Source organism: Lutjanus erythropterus, chromosome 15 (genome assembly GCF_056507025.1).
Source record: "Lutjanus erythropterus isolate fLutEry1 chromosome 15, fLutEry1.hap2, whole genome shotgun sequence".
Lineage (NCBI taxonomy): Eukaryota > Metazoa > Chordata > Actinopteri > Lutjaniformes > Lutjanidae > Lutjanus > Lutjanus erythropterus.
In genome coordinates, this window is record NC_139331.1 from 35,013,844 (window position 1) to 35,035,603 (window position 21,760).

The 21,760-nt window shown below is 40.0% G+C and overlaps 1 protein-coding gene across 2 annotated transcripts in view; it reads left to right on the forward strand.

Moving 5' to 3' along the window:
* The first annotated feature begins 217 nt into the window (after window positions 1-217).
* msraa (methionine sulfoxide reductase Aa) overlaps window positions 218-21,760 on the forward strand; it is a 44,982-nt gene continuing 23,439 nt past the window's right edge. Inside the window, exon 1 of one of the 2 annotated variants that reach the window (XM_084737504.1) lies at window positions 218-442. In XM_084737504.1, coding sequence (XP_084593630.1) covers window positions 307-442 — 136 coding nt within the window. In that variant the 5' untranslated portion in view covers window positions 218-306. The remainder of the gene's footprint in view (window positions 443-21,760) is intronic. The other variant, XM_084737503.1, reaches the window with a different exon arrangement.

Genomic DNA, 21,760 nt, shown 5'->3' on the forward strand with positions numbered 1-21,760 from the left:
AAAAAAAAAAAAAAAAAAAGGTACATTAGACGTTACGAATTTCTCCAAAAAAAGGCTGCTTGGTCATCATTTGTGTAGAAATTCTTATTAATTAGCTTACTGACTAACAAATGTCTGATATCAGGGTAGAAGAATGCATAGTATATATGATATTATGTTTTGTTTACGGTCATGGTCAGTAACACGTGGGAACCTTGACTTACACAAGATCTGTGTTGACGTTAGATAACTTTGTTATGTAGCTGTTAGCTAACCGAGCTAACCCTCAGTGTGCAGCAGGAGTGTGTTGGTGGTGCTGCTGGTTCAATGGTCTCCTCCTCCCGGATCCGTCTGGTTTGGCGACATTTTGTGAACAGCAGGATGGGAGATATGGCCTCTAAAGCCCAGATGCCGACCCCAGAGACAGCGCTGCCCGGCCGGACTGAAAGCATGAAAGTCTCCGGTAAGACTGGTCCCTCGGCTGCTAGCTTTAGCACGCTAACGTTAGCTTCTGTAGCAAAATGATACAACTTTATGGCCACGTGAGATAACGAACCAAAGTGAACAACTTGTTGATTTGTGCGGTGTTCTGGTTTCCCTAGGCTAAAGTTTGAGGTGTTTTCTTCCTTACACGACAAGAATAGTTGTAGTTATGTAGTAGGAAACCCTAGTAGGAAACTGCTTGACAGAAGTTGCAGCTTGCCTAGAAGGGAATCCTAGATCAGTGACACTCTCGCGAGATTTGTGAGGTTTGTTTCTTAATTGTGTACCATTGTGTTTCACAATGTCACGTCGCTGTGGTTAATATCTGGATAAGTCGAGGGAAAACAAGACACTTAGTTACACTGACGAAAAGATCATGTTTTGTGATATAACAATCACTCTCGCGAGATCGCTCACGGGTTTGGGGTTCCCTTCTGGATAAGAACGCTTGCCTTCAAAGTAGACTAGAGTAGCCAGTTGCAGTTTAAGGGAGCCTGCAAGCACATAAAGGCACCGTTCAGTCAGTGCAGTTAATGTAACTGTTAATGTAAAAACAAACCTCATCACACACGATTATGATTACTATGCATTAATTAATGTCATAACACTACTAATATATAAAACTCACAGAAATGTATTAAACTAAAGTATTTTTGTCATCAACTGTCATTCACGAAAACCCTGTTTATTATTGTTTTTTGTTTGTTTTTTTGTTTAAAGTTTTAGTAAAGTTGATAGAAAGAAACTGAGAATGTGCATGAAGTGTATTAATAACTAGAATGCAATTAACTAGATCCCATGATACTGGAAGTCTGCCAGCTCCTGAGGTCACATTAGTGTTTTACACCTGGTATATTAACCTACAATGCTAAACGTTTACGCAGCACAGATAGGAGGAAGCAACAGGATGAAACATAAATACAGCTACAACAATTGATCAATTTGAGTTACAGAAAGTCCAAATTCTCAGATTGTAGCCTCTCAAATGTGAATATTTTCAGGTTTCTTTACTCCTCTTATGATAGCAAACTGAATATCTTTGGGTTTTGGACAAACAAAAACATCTGAGGACGTCACCTTGGGCTTTTGAAAACTTGATCAACAGTTTCACCATTTTCTGACATTTTTCGGACCAAACCGTTAATCGATTAATAATTGATTAATTGAGAAAATAATAAAAAAAAATACATGCAGCTTGCAGACGGGTGATCCGTTGTCCTGAGTAACTCTCTGGTCATTCTGGATTTACCCAAAATGCTCCCACCCTGCTGATTTTACTCGTTTCTTTGGTGGATGCAAAGTAGGGCTGCACAATCAGTGGAAATTGTAATAAAATCACAATATGGCCAAGTGAAATATTCAAACTGCAGAACCAGAACCAAATCACATTTTTTTGAGAAAATGTGTGAGAAAACAGCATTTTAATGAAGTACTGTAGTGCTGTAGAGATGACCTGGCTTAAAAAATCTTTTTCTTCAGATGAAAGAAAACATGTGTTTGGTTCAGACCTCAATAAATATCACATCATCACAATTTTATTAGTGTTTTTTTTAGTGAACATGACATCATATTACATTACATTGTAAAGCAAAACAGATCATTTCCACCAATCATATTGAAAGTGCAACTTTAGTCAAATTAATCTGACTTGTCTTGAACAAACAATGGCGGCTCCTGAAGATGTTAGCGTAGATACTGTGATAGCATCAGTTATATCAGAACTGGAGAGGATTTCTTCATTTAAAGAAAAGCAAAGAACGACACTGAAGGCTTTTATTGAAGGAAAAAATATTTTTGCTCTTCAGGGCATCTTTGGCCTCGGTTCGTTGAGTTGATCTGATTGGTTGAAGCTAGCTCGTGATAGACGGTTCATCCAATCACCTGCCAAGGGTTGATTGAAAGTATTTGCCCTTTTCCAAACAGTTTCTATGGATTGTGTGTCAGGTTAACACACACTTTTAATTTCTCTGACTGTTTGGATGTTTTGTGAAGTATTTCTGAAGTATTCCTGATTCTGATTCTAAGAAAAATCTTAGTTTGGGGCAGCCCTAAGTTATTCATTAAACTGAAAGTGAATAATGGATAATATTTCAAATTATAATATAATAATGATAATAATGACAAAGGCTCACAGCTCACTGTGACCAATTTTTGAAATACTTAATATATTTATCACATTTTATAGACTAAATGATTAATCAATTAATTATGAGAATTGACAAATTAATAGATATTAAAGTATCGTTAGTTGCAGCTGCAAAATAATTCTGATCTCTGTATCAATTTTGGCCATAATCGTGCAGCCCTAATCTATACATCTGTTGATTTATTTATTTATTCCCAAGAATAATTGTCACTCTAACGTATAAATGGCTCAAACAAAAGTGTGTGTTTGTGGGACAGAGAGTTTTTCTGTGTATAAACAGACCGACAGCAGCACTAAGTTGGCAGTCGGGGCAGTTGGCACCAATCTGCCCCCTCTTCACTACAAGTGAGGGCGCTGAGTCTTGGCACATGATGAATAGATCTGCACTGGCACCGAACAAAAGACACAAGACACTCACATACACACACACTCCGACGCACACACACTCACTCGCTACCCTTTAACACCGAGCAGAGAAAAATGACAGAAATAAGTTGTAAGTGTAAAGGTTGTGTGGAGACGATGTATTGACTCGTTGTTTTTGGGTTAAAGAGACAAAGACAAAAAACGGTAAGATGGGAGAAAGACAGAGTCAAATGTTTGTGATTTTAAATCTTTCTTTTAAATTTAGTTTACCCAAAGTGTGTTCAGTGTTTTTTGTGGAGGGGGTTGGACGGGGGAAAGGAGGATGTGGGAGTGGAGGGGTTAGGAGGGCGGGGGTCCACCGCGAAAAGGACGATTGGGATGGATGGATGGATGGATGGATGGATGGATGGATGGAAAGGTTCAGACGGAGTGGCAGACACGCTGGAGCATCGCCAGAGCTTCTCGGGAACGCTGCCATGATCGAGAGAGACGAAGAAAGAGCGAGGGAGCAGGGAGGGAAGGAAAAGCCATGCCTGCAGTGGAGAGACTTGGCAGGGCTTCCCCTCCTTTGTCTGTCTGGCTCAGGGCTGCAGCGCCAGAGGAAATCAAGAAATGTCCAGGCGTGGTGGTGCTGGTGGTGGTGGTGGTGGATGGGGACGAGCTCTGCCACGGCTCCGAAAAGACGAGAGAGAAAAAGTTCTTTCAAACGACTGAAAACTCTTCTGAAAAGGCTATGGAAACCAAAAAACAAAACAGGCGATTTTTTTCTTTTTGGACAAGATTCCGCATCGGAGACATCAGACACGATCAGGTTTGGGAGACAAAGTGAAACTCGGACACAATACCCGATAAGTCGACCTGTAAATTTAAAAGTAGCGTATATTGAGTTTTTTTTGAATAGCCCAACAACGTCTATGACCCGGACAAGGACGGACGTTTGACTTCAGAGCGTCTACTAGCAGCCAGAGGAAGGCCAAAGCCACGCCAAGCAGGAGGTTTGTGCATGAATTCTTGTTCGGCTTTGAAAGGTCTTCGACTAAATCCGCTGGATTATTGTTAAAGTGTTTTGGGGAATATCGTTTCATGCTAATATGGTGACTTGTTTTGTCTGGAAATGTATGAAGCAGGCGAAGATGGGCCAGAAGCCTCAACTAAAGATCAACTAAACATAAAAGCTGCTGTTTCCATGTTGTTTGATCCATTGAATATCTTAACACAGCTGACTTGGTTGATAATGACACGGTGCCTTTGGATTTTAGATTCTGATCTGTGAAATAGGGATGATAGATTGGACTGAAATGTCCGTTTAGTGGATGTTCTGGAGCTTGTCCAGTTTTTGTGAAATGGTAGATGTTCAGATTAGGCTCGAGCAGTATCTTATTTTTCTGTACCTTCATATTTTCCTTACATTTTACCGGGTTATACGGTGTTATGGCGGCATTCAACTCAAGGCCGTGCTGAGTCATAGCGATTTAAACAACAGACGCATACAAGCTCTGCTTCAGTCTTGAGAAGCTGCAGCTTTTATTCGGTGACAAACTCAAAACTGAACTGTACATTTACTGCCAGACTGACAACTTCACCGCTCACCTTTTCCTCAATTCAGCGTGCATCAACCATCACTTTAGAACTGCTGGAAACAAATTTCTGAAATCTGGAATGGGAAAAAAATAATAAATTGGACTGTGACTGTGGGGCCGTGGCCGTCTATGCCTCGTGAGCTCTCACATGGGTCTGCACCGCTGAGCTGAATGCACCTGCAGGACGGGAGTCACTGAAATGTAGGTCAGGCCGAACAGGCCAGTCGACCACAACTGTGTTGATTAGACTTCAGGCAATCTTAAAAGCCCTGTTTGGAACTACTTTGGATTTTGGTAAGTAGATCGCAAAATTGTGGAGCCTCATAATGCCAAAGTTGTGTGCAAGCTAGACACATTTCCATGGTTAAATCTATTTTCCACATCTTAATGGCTCCTGCTTTATTGCAAAAGTGTGTTTAAAGTATGACCAATCATACTTTAAACACACTTTTTCAGAGTAGCAGTGACTCTTTTCAAAAATCATGGTCCGTTTACACTACAGACCTATTTCCTTTCTTGTAGAAGGAAAATAGATTCTGCTACAGAAAGAAAGTAGTTCCTACACAAAACTGCTCACAGCAAGGTCTGTGGATCATCATGAGAAACCAGGCCATGATTTTTGGTTTTGAATTTTTCAGAAGTTTGTTTTTGTGCTTTGAGCACCACGAGCCAAATGCAGTTTACTCCCAAAACTCTGCAACTCAGACTACAAAAATCCAGATGGATAAATTACACTCCAGGCCAGGGGAAAAATATGTATTTTTGATTTTGGGGTGAACTGTCCCTGTGAGACATGCAGCCAGTGTGCAAAAATGAAATGAGGTCAAACTTACAGAGAAATAAGGCGAGTTCTGATTGGCTTCTTGTCTTTCTACTTCTCTCTCACAACATTAACCTTGTAATGTTAACATATATATTGTAAAAAATGTATTAGTTTAAGTGGTAATGTTTACGTGTTTGAGGTTAAGCCTCTTGTTTACCTGGGCGTTACCCTCTTAATATTTTATTCCACCCTCTAAACCTCTCCTCCTCCAAACTCACACACACACACACACACACACACACACACACACACACACACACACACACAGATGGAAAAAGTCAAAGTGAAAGCCTAATGAAGAAGTTAATGTCATCCTCATCACAGCTTCACACAGATGTTTTCACACGCCCAGCAGCTGTTTTTTTAATTAGCAGGTGTAAATCATTATTATTGCAGCTTGCTGGAGTGGAATGAGTGATTTCTTACTCTCAGAGATTCTTCGAGGTTGGTATAAATATCAGGAGAGATATTATGCTAATACGATTCTGATTTCAACAAGTTTATTTAAAAAATAAAAAGTTGTTTCTTGGCTCTGTTCGCTGCGAGCTGAAAGCTGCGGCTCAGTTTAAGCCAAAAACCCTCGTGGCCAGCTGTTTTTGATTCTGTCCATAATGAACTGCCCACGGCAGCTTCAGCTGCAGTCCAAGTAACAGTTAGTTGACCTCCAGGGCCGAGATAAAACTAGGATGAACAACAAATAATCCAGTGCTGAAATGAAAGACAATACATCTATTAATTTTGATAACTAATCAATCCCTAGAGCAATATATAGGTAAAAATAACAGAATATATGCTTGTTCAAGCTACTTAAAGGGAAAGTTAGCATAGTTTTTTAAGTGGGGTTGTATGAGGCCGTATTTAGAATATTTTCTCAGCTTTATGTTGCCAGCAGACAGCCCTGTCCGACTGGAAGTAAAGCCTTTATATAAGCCAAATATTGTGATCTTTTAAGCCACCAGACTCCTTTGTCAAAATTAGAAATTTAACCTCACAGAAGATGGGAGTTGCTGATCTACCGCTGCCTCGATTGGTTAGTTTGTTTTGTGTTATTGTGTTTTGTGATCACTTGTGTGGATCTGAACTAACGCTTTAAAACACAGAAACTCCTCTCTGCTTCTCCAAACCAGGCGCTCTGGCATTTTCTGCATTTTGTTTGCTGCATATTATTTAAAATTCAACACTAGATTTTTTTTTCACTGGGTTTAGACTAGTCAGACGAAAGAAGCAATTAAAAGTTGACTCAAAAGTCAGTTACTACTTTTATAAAAATTGAAATAATAACACTTGTTGGTGGCGTGGTACCTCAGTTGGTGAAGCGGTTAGTCCATGCACTGAGGCTGTGGGTTTGATTACCACCAGCTATCCCCCCCCCAACCCCCCCCCCCCTCTCTCTCCTGTTTCTGTCATGTCTTCAGCTGTCCTGAAAATTAAAGGCATAAAACCCCAAATCAATATTTAAGAGAAAGCAAGAAAGAAATAATAACAGTTGCAACTGTACTTTTGATCACTGGTTACTTGCATGTGATCTGAAAACCATAATTTCATACCAGGACAGCTGAATCAATCAGACAAGTCAATATGTTGTATATATGTAATATGTATGTTGAAAGACAGTTAACTGGCAGATACTTAATTCATTGTTTAAAGGAGCATTATGTTGCAGTTGTGTTGCAAAACTGAGTGAGTGAGTTGGAGCCATAGACTGTTTATTAAATAGGTTAAAATCATATTTAATGTGTGATCTGTGGTTGGAGTGAGATGTTTGATGATGTTTGAGATGTTGTTGTGCTGCATAGTGATTTGACAGTAACAAACGATGACGAGTCCTCCGCTGATCAGCTGTTTAAAACTGTCAGTTGTCTGATGTTAAGTTTAGCTCGTTATCCTGAAAACAAAATCCCACTGCTCTGAAAACACACACTCTGGAGTTCAGCTCAGTGACTGTCTGTCTCACTGCCTGCCATTGCTCAGTTTAACTGTTATAAACTTTTATGGCTTCTATGCAACTTCCTACAACAAATGAACACACATGAACTAATTTGGTGAATATTCGGCATTAATTTGATCTCTAATTAACGTGAAACGGGCAAACAAAAACAGTTTTTTGCGTGGCTGCAGTGTATATTATAGATATATTATAGATTTCTCATTTGAATCCCCTAAAATCCAACATTTCATGTTTCCAGCTTCACAACTGAGAAGAGTCGCTGCTTTTGCTTTAATTAATTTCAATTATTTTAATGTATTCTGGATAATTTTGAGGTTTGGACTTTTGTTTGGACCAAACAAAACATTGTGAAGTTTCTCATTATTTTAATAACTCTTATAAAAACCAAAAACAATCAGTTGAGTAATAGAGAAAACAATCAGGAGATTAATTCATAATGAAAGTAATTATTAGGTGCAGTCCCATTCAGAATAGTTCAAGTGCATCAGTCATAATAATCTAACAGTCACAGGGGACATTTTGTGCATTTAGTTCTTTTATTTTTAATACTTTAAGTACATTTTCCTGATTATACACACATTTACTTCAAGTGATATTTTCAATGCAAGTCTTTAACTTATAAGAAAGTATCTTATAGTTTTTATCAGTACTTTTACTCCAGTAAATGATCTCAATACTTCCTCCATCACAGTTCACCAATCACATGTGGTTGTAATGTTCTGGTGTCCACATACTTGTGGCCGTCAGATGCACAGATCAGGTGAATCCAGGTGAAGCTGCTGCTGCTGTAAACCTCTGTCAGTCTTTCCATCTCATCTCTTGTACCTGTTAAGCGACTGTGTGCAGTGTTATCAGGTTCAGGCCGACACTCCTCAATCCATCTACCTTTGTCACAGCCGTTACCACGACAACACAGAGGGATTCCAGCGAATGAGCGCGTGTTGGTGCGCGATCCCATCAGCAGAGCTCTTTGTTGTTTGCACAGTGGCCCGATAACCTTGACGGGCGAAATGACGGGCGTTTAGGGGAGAACGTGAGCGACATAACAGATGAGGGAGAATCTATGGATCAACACACAGAGAGGAGGAGACAAACAGAGGCTGAGAGGTTAACTGTGTTTTCACTCAGATAGTCAATGCTAATGTTGTTTTATCTGAAAACACAAGATAATCCCAGGTGTAAAAGGTGTAGAGCTGACTGATATGGGATTTTTGAGACTGATACAATATCAGTTTTATCACAGACTAGTGATATGGTGGCAGATGTAGTTCATTTTGGAGGGTTAGGGTTAGATCTTTTCTATGTGATTATGCAAGGATGCAGAATGTTATATAATTTAACAAGCATATATGTAATGAATATTTTAATACTGTTTAACTGTGATGGAAACAGAGAAGAGTGATAGAAACGGAGCGCAGCTGACCTGCAGGAGCCTGCAGGCTGGAAGACACTCATTTACTTGTGCCTGTTTTTGCCACTGACTCAGATCCTCATGTCGTTACAGTCAGAGGCCCTTTTTTAAAGAGTAAGATATGTTTTGCCGAACCAGAAACAGCTGATTCATTGCTGTCACCAAACTAACCAGACTCGCTTTGTTAAATTGTTATTTCAACACCATCCAATCGTCGTCAGCTTCATTCAAACACGACAAAAACTCACCTTGGTCTTGGTCTGTCTTACCGCTGTCCCAACAATCACCAAGTCTGGTTCGGTAAAAAAAAAGAGTAGGGCTGCACAATTAATTGCAATTGCACTAAAACAGCATTTTAATGAAGTACTGTAGAACTGCAGAGATGCAGATGAAAGAAAATATGCTTGTTTCAATACCTCAATAAGTATCACATAATTACTATTTTAATAGTTTTTTCAGTAGAAATGAAAATTGTAATGCAAAGCTGATTATTTGCACTAATTTTATCACATATTGTAATCGCAATTTCAGTCAAAACAATCGCTGAATATTCGTCTTCAATGGCAAACAATAATCCCAGTCGGGGACAGCCCTAATTATTAAATCATTTTCAGTCTGGTGGGATTTTCCTCAGAGGTAAATGACACTAACTGGCCAATATCTGGTATTTAATCAAAGTCTGTGTTCACTTTGGAGAAGATAGTCAAACTTTTGGGTGTCTGTCTGTCTGATTGGCTGAATTAACTCTGCAGCTGAGAGTGAAAAATAATTGTTTAGATGCAATGCACATCTGTCTTCTCTCCTGCACCTGCTGTACATTTTAGGTCAGCTTCCTTCCTGCAGCTTTTTAACGCTAAACAAAGCGATGCTGAAGTGCTGACTAGAGGCCATCTTTACATCACAGAGTTAGCTGGAGTTTAAGTATTAAACACAGGAACGATTTGTTCTTCTTTCACAAACGGAAGAGATGATGATGTACACAGAACAATGAGGAGCTCTCTTCATTTCATAAATGTATTGATGTTAATAAAATCTTTTTTACATGCTGCAGTAAACAACATCTCTTCATGTATCTCTTCATGAGCATTGAGTCCACCTGTCAACATCAACATTTTCTACAGCACAGACTTACATCCATATATCAAACTAATGGCTTTTTGTGTTCACACACACACTGTGCTGTAACCAGCAGTTGTACAGATTCCATGTCTGAAAGGTTCTAATCAGTCCACCATCTTAAAGTGCAAAGTGCATTAAGGACTGTGTCTTGCGCCCCACCAGCCTGCGCCACACGGACACACTCTTACTACTAATGGCTCTGAGTGATCGATCGAGTCTCAAACTCACACACACACACACACACACACACACACGTTTACAGCCTGTGGTGACTTATTAACCCCAACCGCCGCTCTAATTACACACATAGCTGTCAATCGAGTGCTTCAAAGCTTCAGAGGAGATGAAGAAAAGGAGAACAGAACAGGAAACAAGGCGCAGAAGGTGCAGTTCAGGCGATAATTCAATAATATTGCGGCGTATGCGCCCTGTGACCAGAAAAATAAAAACAGAGGAGATATCGTAACACTTTAAAAACTTTAAAAAGTTTCCTGCAAAGAACCATGTGACTTATTACTTATTAAAGGGAAAATACAGACTGTGTTCAATCAGTACACCTCTTAATAAATTATTGCATTTAATTTCTGGAGTCCACAGAAACAAAATGTGATTTTTTTTCCACCGTCAAGAATAAAATTGAGCATCCACTCACTGGCCACTTCATTAGGTAAACTTGTAAAATCTAATGCCGTCCAGTACGACAGCTCTGCCATGACCTCATCTTAAAGGGATACTTCACCCAAAAATGAAAATTCAGTCATTATCTACTCACCCTCGTGCCAACTGGTGGTCAGTTTTATGTTGTTAGTCCTCAAAGTGTCACAGGAAATCAGGGAATGGTGACCAGTTTTCAAACATAAAAAACAACCGTAAAGAAACCCCAAAATGCCTCCATACTGCTCATCTGGAGTAAGCCAAGTCTCCTGAAGTCCCAGCATGCTGTTTGCACACCGTCACACCACACACACCCAGTTCAGACAGCGTCTACATGAACGTGGCTCCAAGCTCAGGATCTACAGTGAAGATTCAGGCCAAAAACACGGTGTTAACTTTATTTTAGTCAACTTGGCATGTTGGGGCTTTAGGACACTTTGATTACACCAACTCTTTTTATTCTGTTTTATGTTTGAAAACTGTTCAACATTCACTTCAGTTGTTTGGGAGATTCTGTTTTGTGGACCAACAAAATAAACCAGACCTTTAATCAGCACGAGGAGTGATGAGTAGATAATGGCTGCATTTTCATTTCTGCATGAAGTATCCCTTTAAAATGCCCGACCCAGGCAGACCCAAATAAAGAACAACAGCACTGACCCCTCGAGGTTAAAGTTTTATAATCATCGACTTTACATAAAACATGGAGCTGAGGATAAATAGATGATGACCAGCTCCACTTGTGTTTTAATGTCACCTTAATGTCTCTGCTTTCCTGAGGGAAACTCTGCCCTCTACATCATAAACCAGTCCCATACAGCTGCCTTTCATAACGTACAACCTTCATCATTTTGGAGGCTATAGTCGAGTGTTTTAAACGTTCAGTCCTCCACATTCACATGAAGTGGCGAGCATCTCCTCAACAGCAACCTTGGCTATTGTGTGTGTGAAGCCCACTGAAGCAGTTTGTTTTCTAACAAAAACTTGCTCTATTTATAAAGCTGAATAATTTAAGCCAAGTACGCGGCTTCCTTGAGATGTCCTGCGTGTTAGGAGACGAGCGCAGAAGGCTGTCAGCGGCAGAACAATGAGGATAACACTGCTGGTTGTAATGATGGGCAGTAATAAAAACGATGATGGCAATCAGAGGAGCTGATTGAGAGGCTCAGACGGAGGGAGAGAGAGAAACACTGAGGTAGGGAGAAATAAACGGAGAGAGAGAGAGAGAGTGAGAGAGAGACATGGGTGGAGGAGGGAGATGTAAAGAGGAGGATGATAAGAAAAAGGAGGGGGGAGCAGGAGGAAGATGAAGAAACCAGGCAATCACAGAGAGAGACACAGGAGGAGGAGGAGAGGGTGGGGGGAGGTTACTTTGTAGATTTAATTGCAGAGCAGTTGAGGCAATCTGTGTGTGTGTGTGTGTGTGTGTGTGTGTGTGTGTGTGTGTGTGTGTGTGTGTGTGTGTGTGTGTGTGTGTGTGTGTGTGTGTGTAGACTCTCCAATATCCCCTAGCCAGACATTAGCTGCAGTGTTTCATTTATCACTGTCAGGTCTGGAGCTCCAGGGGGAGGAGAAGGGGAGAGCCCTGGACGTTCAGACCAGGTTGCAGCTCCTCTCCAGTCCAGGGCAGCGTTGTGAGTCTGGTCTCATGGTGTTTTAATTTCCAGCAAGTAGGGAGAAAGAAATGGGACGCAGATAAAGATGATATTCTGTTATATTTTGCTGATATTGATTGTGAGAATGCAGTTCTGTCATCGACCACTGAGCCCTCCACCATCGTAACATCGTGATTTAAATCATTTTGTATTTATGGTGGTATGCTCCCTCAGAGTTGCTGCAAGTCAGCAGAGTTTAGTTTTTGTCACTGCACCGACGTTGCATCTTCAGGTCCTGCTTACTTTCTTAGAGAGCAACTCCATCGTCGTTCTTTTTGAGGTTTTTCCAAATGGAAACTCCCACTCAGCAGTTCAAAAAAGCAGTGACGTAAGTTGCAGCGGAGATGCTCTCCTTCCCCTCCCCAGACACGAAAGGAGTCCGATCCTCTCTCTGTTAAAGCTCTTAGCTTTTGAAATTAAATAAACTCACAAAAATGTTGAGAAAGAAAATATTCTTACACCAGTTGCTGCACCGCACACCTTCTATATTTATGTTTCACTCTCTTACAAAACTAGGACGAACCTGTCTGTAAAACACACTTCAAACTAAAGTTGTATGATAACGACAGAGAGTATAGTGAGCAGCAGTTAGCCTAGCATAGCTGTATAATAATGACGATGATAATAGTGAATTATACATCATAATTTCAGGGTACTTCAGTGTAACACATAACCAGTTACATATCTGCAGGACTTTTACTGTTCATGTATTTTACTTTTTGCAGGTGTTAATGTAAAATTACACACAAACACACATGTAATCTCCATGTATCTCTCACTCTCACCTCTCTAACCAGGAGATCTTTCTCCTCTCTTGAAAATCTTTTCACCTGTTAAATCTGCCGCCATGCTGCCACCACTGATTGTTTTATTGCATGTTCGACCTAAAACTCACCCATGGCACTTGGGCACAGCTGATTATTTATCCTGCTATGTGCTGCTGGAGCAAGAGGCGGGACGGGGCAGGAAACCCCTGTGCCCCTGATGCAAGACGGCAAAGGTGGATTTGGACACACCTTGAATTAAATCCACAGCGCCTTGCATCATGCTTTCAACTTACTCTTTAGATTAGCAGGCCCAAGGTGTTTGCAATCTGCTAGCTCACTGCTAGATGCCACTAAATCCTACACACTGGTCTAGAACTGCAACAATTAATAAATTAATTGATTATTAAATCAATTGCCAACTATTTTAGTAATCGATTAATTGGTTTGAGTAATTGTTGTAATGTAAAAGTAATCATTAGTTGCAGCCCTACACTGGTCCTTTAAGTGGTGATTTAGGGGATTACCAGTGTGTCTGCAGGAGGCGTTTCAGCCTCATTTTACTTTTACTTTATGTACATAAACATGACTGAGAGTGTATTTAAAGCGTACATGCTGCTCACTCTACACCTCCCGTGTGCACACAGTGTAAGGCGCTGAATGTAATTACAACATCCCCGTTTCAAGTCTGGCCAGAGACCTTTATGACCTCCTTTACGGTCTCCTCTCATTCGCTGTGAGCTCTGCTGTCAGCTGGCTGCATGACAGCGCGAGGAAAGTAAGCGTTAGCTGCAGCGTTGACTTTCTTTGAGGCTGTTCTTGCTGCAGCCATAATGGTTTTCATTATGCCTCTGGTAAACAATGGAAGAAAAAAAAAAACACGGGTCACGAAAGAAGTAAAAAACAGATAAACCAGCTACAGAAAGACTGTGACGCAGGAGCCTGACTCAGCATCTCTGTATGCAGGGTGACATAAACACACTTTGTCTGCTGGTTTATCCTGGAGAGGCAAAATGTAGTGAAACTCACTTATTTCTTTACAGAATCATTTATCCGTTGTTTAAAAGGCTGATTCATAGTCTCTGAAACCTTGTAGTGACACAGTAAATGATCATTATACAAGAATAAATTCAAAGCCAACCTGTTTATTTCATCTTTATATTCAGTTATCTGTGATTTCACTGCAGAGTTAAAAAGTGATGAAGGGTGTGAAGACAAAACAGAGTGTATCGAGTGCTGATTGGCTGATTCTGCCTGCCTTCACACACACATGCAGGCCTGTGCTGAAATAGAGCAGCACTAATGAAGAAAGTGTGTGTGTGTGTGTGTGTGTGTGTGTGTGTGTGTGTGTGTGTGTGTGTGTGTGTGTGTGTGTGTGTGTGCCACAGATGTCGCCATGGATAAAGGCCTGCTCTGTGATCAGGCTTATTATTGTGACAGGATTTAGGGAGCTGTAGAGGAGACTGGGAGGCAGGCTGGTTACTCACTGACACACACACACACACACACACACGTTCCTAAAATGAAGTGGTGAGCTGTTTGATGTGAAGTGTCCTGAAGTGCTTTCTAACCTCGTTCACTGCTCTTTACTGGAAAATAAAAGAAAATTAGTTGCCAGTGCAAACAGTCAGAAACTGTGATGTGATTTAGTTGTAAAATAAAAAAAACATTCTGCTCAACAACCTGCACTTCTTTCCCAGAGGTGGTGCAAGTACACACAATCTGTACTCAAGTACAGATAGTAGAGATCTAGAGAGTAAAAAAATGACTCTAGTGAAAGTAGAGGTACTGATTCAACATCTTTACTCGAGTGAAAATGAAAAAGTACGATAATAAGTCGTCCTCTAAAGGACATTTCCACTGACTGTTTCTGTGCAAAACTAACAGAACCTCATCTTTTCTCCATCTCTGTCTGTTTTATCTGGTTGCATCTTTCACAGCTTTTTTTGTGTGTAGTTTGTGTTACATCATTTTCATCTTGTTAGTTTTTCTTCTTGACATCTCATATATGTCATTTCTCATCTGTTACATTTTTTGTTGTTTTTGTCTTTCTTGCCTTGTTACATCTTCTACGTTGTGTTTTGTCTCATTGCGTCTTTTTTGGCTTGTTTCGTCTTTAGCTTTGTTTTCCATCTTATTGCATCTTTTTTGTCCTGTTACATCTGTAAATAAATACTCAAGTAAAGTACAGATACCTGAAAAATCTACTTTAGTACAGTAACTAAGTATTAGTACTCAGTTACTTCCCTCCTCTGCTCTTCCCTCTGTTTAAACGACAGCAGAGGTATCAGCTGTGCAGTGAACAAGAAGATATTTTGTGTATTTTTAGACGCATATCCTGAATATTTTTGTTCCCTCAGTCAGCTCAGAGTGTTAATGCAAGGTGAAGCAACGCTGAGAAAAAATACAACAGACCCGTCATCTTCAGTCACACACACACACACACACACACACACACACACACACACACACACACACACACACACACAAACATACTGTTGTGTTCGACCTCACACATGAATATGAATTCAATTAATCAACAAGAAGCGTTGTTATCGTTCCCAGAGAGATAAAGGCGACCACGAGAAAAAGGCATTTCAAAGGAGTGCAGCATGGAATAATTACTCTCCAGAAAAATGCCTCCATATATACAGAATGTGTGTGTGTGTGTGTGTGTGTGTGTGTGTGTGTGTGTGTGTGTGTGTGTGTGTGTGTGTGTGTGTGTGTGTGTGTGTGTGTGTGTGTGTCAGCAAGAAGATAACCGGAGAATATTAATGAATGTTTTTCAAAAGGTGTTTTCTATCTTTCTTTCTTGTGTTTGGAAATTATTTATACCTCGTCTTGTGATTTTTATTTTATAGTATATTTACTTTATTTACAAGCTGCTGTTCTGGCCAGTGTGAGAAAAAAAAACTGCATCAGGGTGAAAAAAGAAAAAGCAGAAAATACACGGGGAGAGGATGCCGACTAGAGATGTCACAGTGAGGAAATTTTCCCACTGGTAAGAGACACAAGATCACTTTGAACAAAATGAAAATCCAAAACGTTGGTTTGTCTTTAAAGGAACAGTTCATCCCAAAATCCAATTTTTTTTCTTTTCTTTTTGTGCTTTTTATACACGTTGATTGTTTTGGTTTGACTTTCCTGTCTCCTCTTTATCATAGATGGCACTCAACAGCAACGTCTCTTTGCAAAGATCATGACCCGGTTACTCAAGATAATCCGCAGACCTAGAATCTACTGGAACTACTTTCTTTCTACTAGAAAGCCAAGTTAGCCTCAGTTTTGACAAGCAGCTAACTCCTTCGTGTTATTGTATTGAACAACAGAATACAGACCATAAAGAAAAGTTTGACTCGTGTTGTGGAGGGTGTCCGTCTTTAGTTGATGTCAGTGGTCTCCTTTTTTAAACTAACGTTGCTGAGTTTTGCTCACTGTTGGGGAGCTGAAAAGAAGCAAGTAGAGCTGAACAATTAATCCAAATCACAAAATGACCCAATGAAATTTCATATCGCAGGAGATGCAATATTTGTTAAAGACAAAATGTATTTCAAAATAGCATTGTATATGAAATTATTATCCTGCTGCAGAGAAGCATCAGAAAACATAAACATCAGATTCCTCAGACTTATGAAAACATCTTTGTAGAACTATTTTCATTATATTCATTATCTATTGATCTGTAAATCATTTTCTCAAATAATCGATAAAAAAAAGGTCCAAACTGAATGATCGATTATCAAAATAGTTGGCAATTCATTTAATAGCTGACAGATAATTAATTTATCATCTAATCACTGATTTTCTACATCATTTGGTGCTGATCGCCCTGAAAATCAGACTTTTAATATATTTTTCAATGAAGAGTCATAAAATAAGTCACAATCAGATACTTTTTCGAAATCCTTCAGCCCTAGAAGCAAGGCACTCGGGAGCGTACGTAAACCTCATGTTTTGGATTTTCCCAGAAAAACGTCCCCAAACCTTTTCCAGAAAAAAGAATCAGTGCTGTTATAGGCAAGAGAAAAAGTCTGGGAACGTTTCATTCTCTAAGTCACGTTACAGTCCGTTCACACATTGACAATACGAAGCGAGTAATACATGGAAATTGATTCATATAGTACCTTTTACACCTGGGGAAAGACAGTGAAGAGATGTGTTTGCCAAAGTACTTAATTATTCCTTTAGCATCATATATTTATTTGAAGCTGCTGTCTCAGCTTCTTTTGCATCAAAATGTTAAATATCTGCACACAGATGCTGGAAATTTTCCGACTTTTTCTCATTAAGCTGACGTGAAAAATGTCAGTTACCTTTGATTGTATGAGAGGAGAAATCTGTCCTGTATGTCCTGTAACAAAAGATAAAATGACCTCAACATACTTTCTTCTCTGATAGCGGTGCTACAGTTGTGGTGTCCTTCCTAAAAAAACATTCCTATTCTGGGCTGGAATAGGAAATAGGCTTGAAGCGTAAATAAACACTTCAGGTCGCGGTTACACCCATGAAACACAGCTGAGACATGTGACACGCAGCGCTGGAGAAAGCAGCTGCATGGATTAAAATTAGAGCGTTTCTGTTGTGAGTAAAAAAACTTGTCTGACACACCGGCGGTTGAGAAAGGGGGTTAAATGGCAAAATAATGCACTGCTCTCAGGTGCCAAATCTCACTGAACTATTGTCTGTTTCTGTAAAAATGTATGTTTGAATAGAGCTAAAAGGAACAATTAAAGGAGAAATCTGTAATATATATACATATATATATACATATATATGTATATATATATATGTATATATATATGTATATATATGTATATACTGTAATAAATTAAGATTAAGGAAACATGTTAAAAGCAAGAAGGTCCTGAGTTCGATCCCCCAGCTCCCCGGCTGGAGCAGGGCCTTTCTGTGCAGAGTTTGCATGTTCTCCCCGTGTCTGCTTGGGTTCTCTCCGGGTTCCCCGGCTTCCTCCCACAGTCCAAAGACATGCATGCTAGGTTAATTGGTGACTCTAAATTGCCCGTAGGTGTGAATGTGAGTGTGCGTGGTTGTCTGTCTATGTGTCAGCCCTGTGATGAACTGGTGATTTGTCCAGGGTGAACCCCGCCTCTCGCCCAATGTCAGCTGGGATAGGCTCCAGCAGCCCGCGACCCTTATGGACTAAGCGGTTACAGAAAATGAATGAATGAATGAAACATGTTACATTGAAATAAATAAACTGTTAATTAGAGTTGAAATTAATACCGAATGTTTGCTGAATGAGTTCTTGTCTGTTTATGAGTCACAAGAAACCTTAAATAATCTTTTTGAAGGACTAAATGTTTATAACGGTTAAATTGAGCAAAATGTTAATGGAGTTTGGCAGGCAGTTACTGAACTTAAACTCCAGTGTATTTTCAGAGCATGAGGCTTTTGTTTTCAAGATAACAGGCTTAACTTTACATTGACAGTTATAAACAGCTGATCAACTTACAGTGAAGGACTCCTTGTCGCTTGTTATTGTCAAATTATGATGTTTCGTTCCTCCTGCAGAGCTCTAGCAGCCTGCAGAGCTCATAGATGAGGTTTCAACCTACTTAATACACAGTCTGTGGCTCCAACTCGCTATTTGGACTGCAGGACTCTTTTTTTGCATGTGCTTTTAAAGGTGCTAAATGACCTTTTCCTCCCTTCCTCTTTGCAGTCAGATCCTGTGTTTGCATGTTGTTGCAGACCCCTGTGAGATTGATACCAGCCACAAATAAAACACGGTTGTTTTCCCAGAGCACCACCAGGTCGGTCTGAACCACAAATCCTGCACACGAGTTGTGGTTTGTGACCTGCCAGAGCGGAACAAATCCAAACTCAGACATTGAAAGCTCCTGCTGCAGCAAAAAAAAAAGTTCTGTAGGAATTTAAACACAACTGAGACTTTTTGCAGCCAAAACTAAACACTGAAGTGTTCTGCAGGAAAACAGACACTTATAACAAGAGCAAAATTACCAAGAGATATCGATCAAAAGACTGTGGTTTCATCAGCGCTTATTCTGACCTTTCCAGAAATAACTGTAAAGTGATGTGAAGTGTGTGTGTGTGTGTGTGTGTGTGTGTGTGTGTGTGTGTGTGTGTGTGTGTGTGTGTGTGTGTGTGTGACAGCTATAATCTTAGAAGGGTGTGTGCATTTCAGAACATATTAGAGGTACATTAGGAAACAGGTAACATCTTCTGCTTCCAGCTTTTGTTTAATTCTTAATCATGCACACACACACACACACACACACACACACACACACACACACACACACACACACACACACACACACTCACGCACACACAGCCGTTAGACTCATTAGTATTCTGTCTGGACTTATTGTCTTTCCCCACTGACATTTACATTTAAATTGTTTATCTCAGTGCATGTGTGTGTGTGCGTCTACGTGTGTGTGTGTGTGTGTGTGTGTGTGTGTGTGTCTGTAGCCAGTAATGAACATGCCTTCACTGGTCCCTGAAGGCAGCCATTACTAACACACACAGACGATAATGTGGGAGGAGGCGGACGGAGGATGAAGAGTATCTGAACCATCTTTAAGAAGCAGGGTTTTGAATTTTCATTTTGAAATCATGGAGGTGTACCAGTTCCTGAAGCATGATGATTATTTAGTATGAGGCCTAGTTTGTGCTGAATTTCAGGAGTTTTAAATTTGATCAGTTTTGTGCAAAGTATTAGGGCTGGGCCGAAACACTCGATATTATGATTTATTGTGATATTCTTTGCTTTATTAATAGTAGACCGTGGGAAAATGTTGATTCATCCGATTTGAGAGACTGTATATATTTGAAACAATGCACATCACATCAGTCAGTCTGTCTGAGTTTAACTTCAGCAGCATCATTACTATGCTGAATGTAAAACTGGTAAATAAAATACTTTTTGAAGAAAACTTTAGCTGTTCTGCTCAGCCAGCTGGTGCCAAAAGATAGTCATAAATAAATAAGATATTAGGCCAAAATGAATTGAGCCTCTGCACACAGCATTTAAATTAACATCCTTCAAATATGAAATGAAGCCTGAAAACTGTCCCTTCAAAACCCGGAACTGGACTGCAGATAAAAGTGGTGAATAAAATGTGCAATAGAACAAATTTTTTTGACATTTGTAGGCTATTTTTCTAATATTTATATATTTATTTTTTGGACATTTTACTCAAATTTCTGTAATATTTTATTCACATCTTTCTAATATTTTACTCATATTTGAGTATTATTTTCTGACATTTTACTAATAACTTTCAAATTTATTTTTATACATTTTGCTAATATTTTTCTGATATTTTACATTACTGACATTTTTTGGACATTAATATTGTTACACATTAATTTTGACCAGTATCTTTTTCCCAACATCTTCTGTGAGGTATAAAGCAGTGTTCTCCAACCCTGGTCCTCACACACCTGATTCAAATGATCAGCTCGTCATCAAGCCTCTGCAGACGCCTGACAACAACCTGATCATTTGAATCAGGTGTGTTGGAGCAGAAACATCTAAAACATGCAGGACAGTGAGCTCTGAGGACCAGGGTTGGGGAACACCGGCATAAAGGATTGTATCTGCTATATTTGTATGAAACTTAATAGATAAATAAAGTTCCAGTTCATGTTTTACAGTCTTTAATTGTAGGATTAGTCAAATGTAATATTTATTTTGATCCAGATTGATGGATGACTCTGTCTCCCTGAGTGTAGCCAGGAGTTTGTTGTATGAATCCAAAGTAAATGTTGCAGACGTTGTGTCCGTCCTGACAGGACGAACACTAACACACCATGAAGAGAATAAAATCACAGTCGGACTGTAAAGACACTGAAGGTGTGGATCTGCTGCAGCCCTCTACTCCCAGCAACCAATCAAAACAGAAAATGGCTGCAGCGGCTCCGAACCTTCATCCCTCAGAAGAACAGTGAGGAAGATGATGAGAGAGTGACAGAAACCTTCAGACACTTTCTGACTGTCAGCTGGATGAAAGGCCGCTTCAGTAATCAGACAAACAAGGACGACTCGCACACATTCACATGATGAAGTGAATTGATAATGCAGCATGTAGATGATGAAGATGAAATCTTCCTCACAAATCATGCTCTGATATGTGTGTGTGTGTGTGTGTGTGTGTGTGTGTGTGTGTATGTGTGTGTGTGCATGCAGAGGGCTGCTGATTGGTTGGCAGCATCCATCTGGCTGCTTTTGTCTATAGGCATGCTGCCCCACACAACAATTATGCTTCCATGCATGAAGTGTGTGTGTGTGTGTGTGTGTGTGTGTGTGTGTGTGTGTGTGCGTTTGTGCGTGCATGTGTTTGATGGCATAAGGAGGAGGTGGGGGGGGGATCCAGATGTTGGGTTCATTCTCATTCTACCCCATCCCATTTATTTTAATCCATCTTCCTCCCCCACAGCATTGTACAGCAAACCATCTGCACACACACACACACACACACACACACACACACACACACAGCCTGCAGCTCAGCCAGGTGGCTGGGTGGCCTCAAATGGGTCCTCATGCACCTCTGGCTCTGTGTTGATTGGAGTGAATGCAGCTCGTATGAAATTAAGCAGAGCTGCTCGCCACTGTTAAAGTGGGTCACTGTGTGTGTGTGTGTGTGTGTGTGTGTGTGTGTGTGTGTGTGTGTGTGTGTGTGTGTGTCTCAGTGGAATTCAGCACTTTCATTTTTGTTTTTTTGGCGGTGGAGTCTTATGAAAATTTAAAATATATCATCATACATATGTTGAGCTGTTTGGAAACCGTTTCAGCCTCCTGCAGTTTAATTAAAAAGACGCTCGCGTGTTAAATATTTGTCG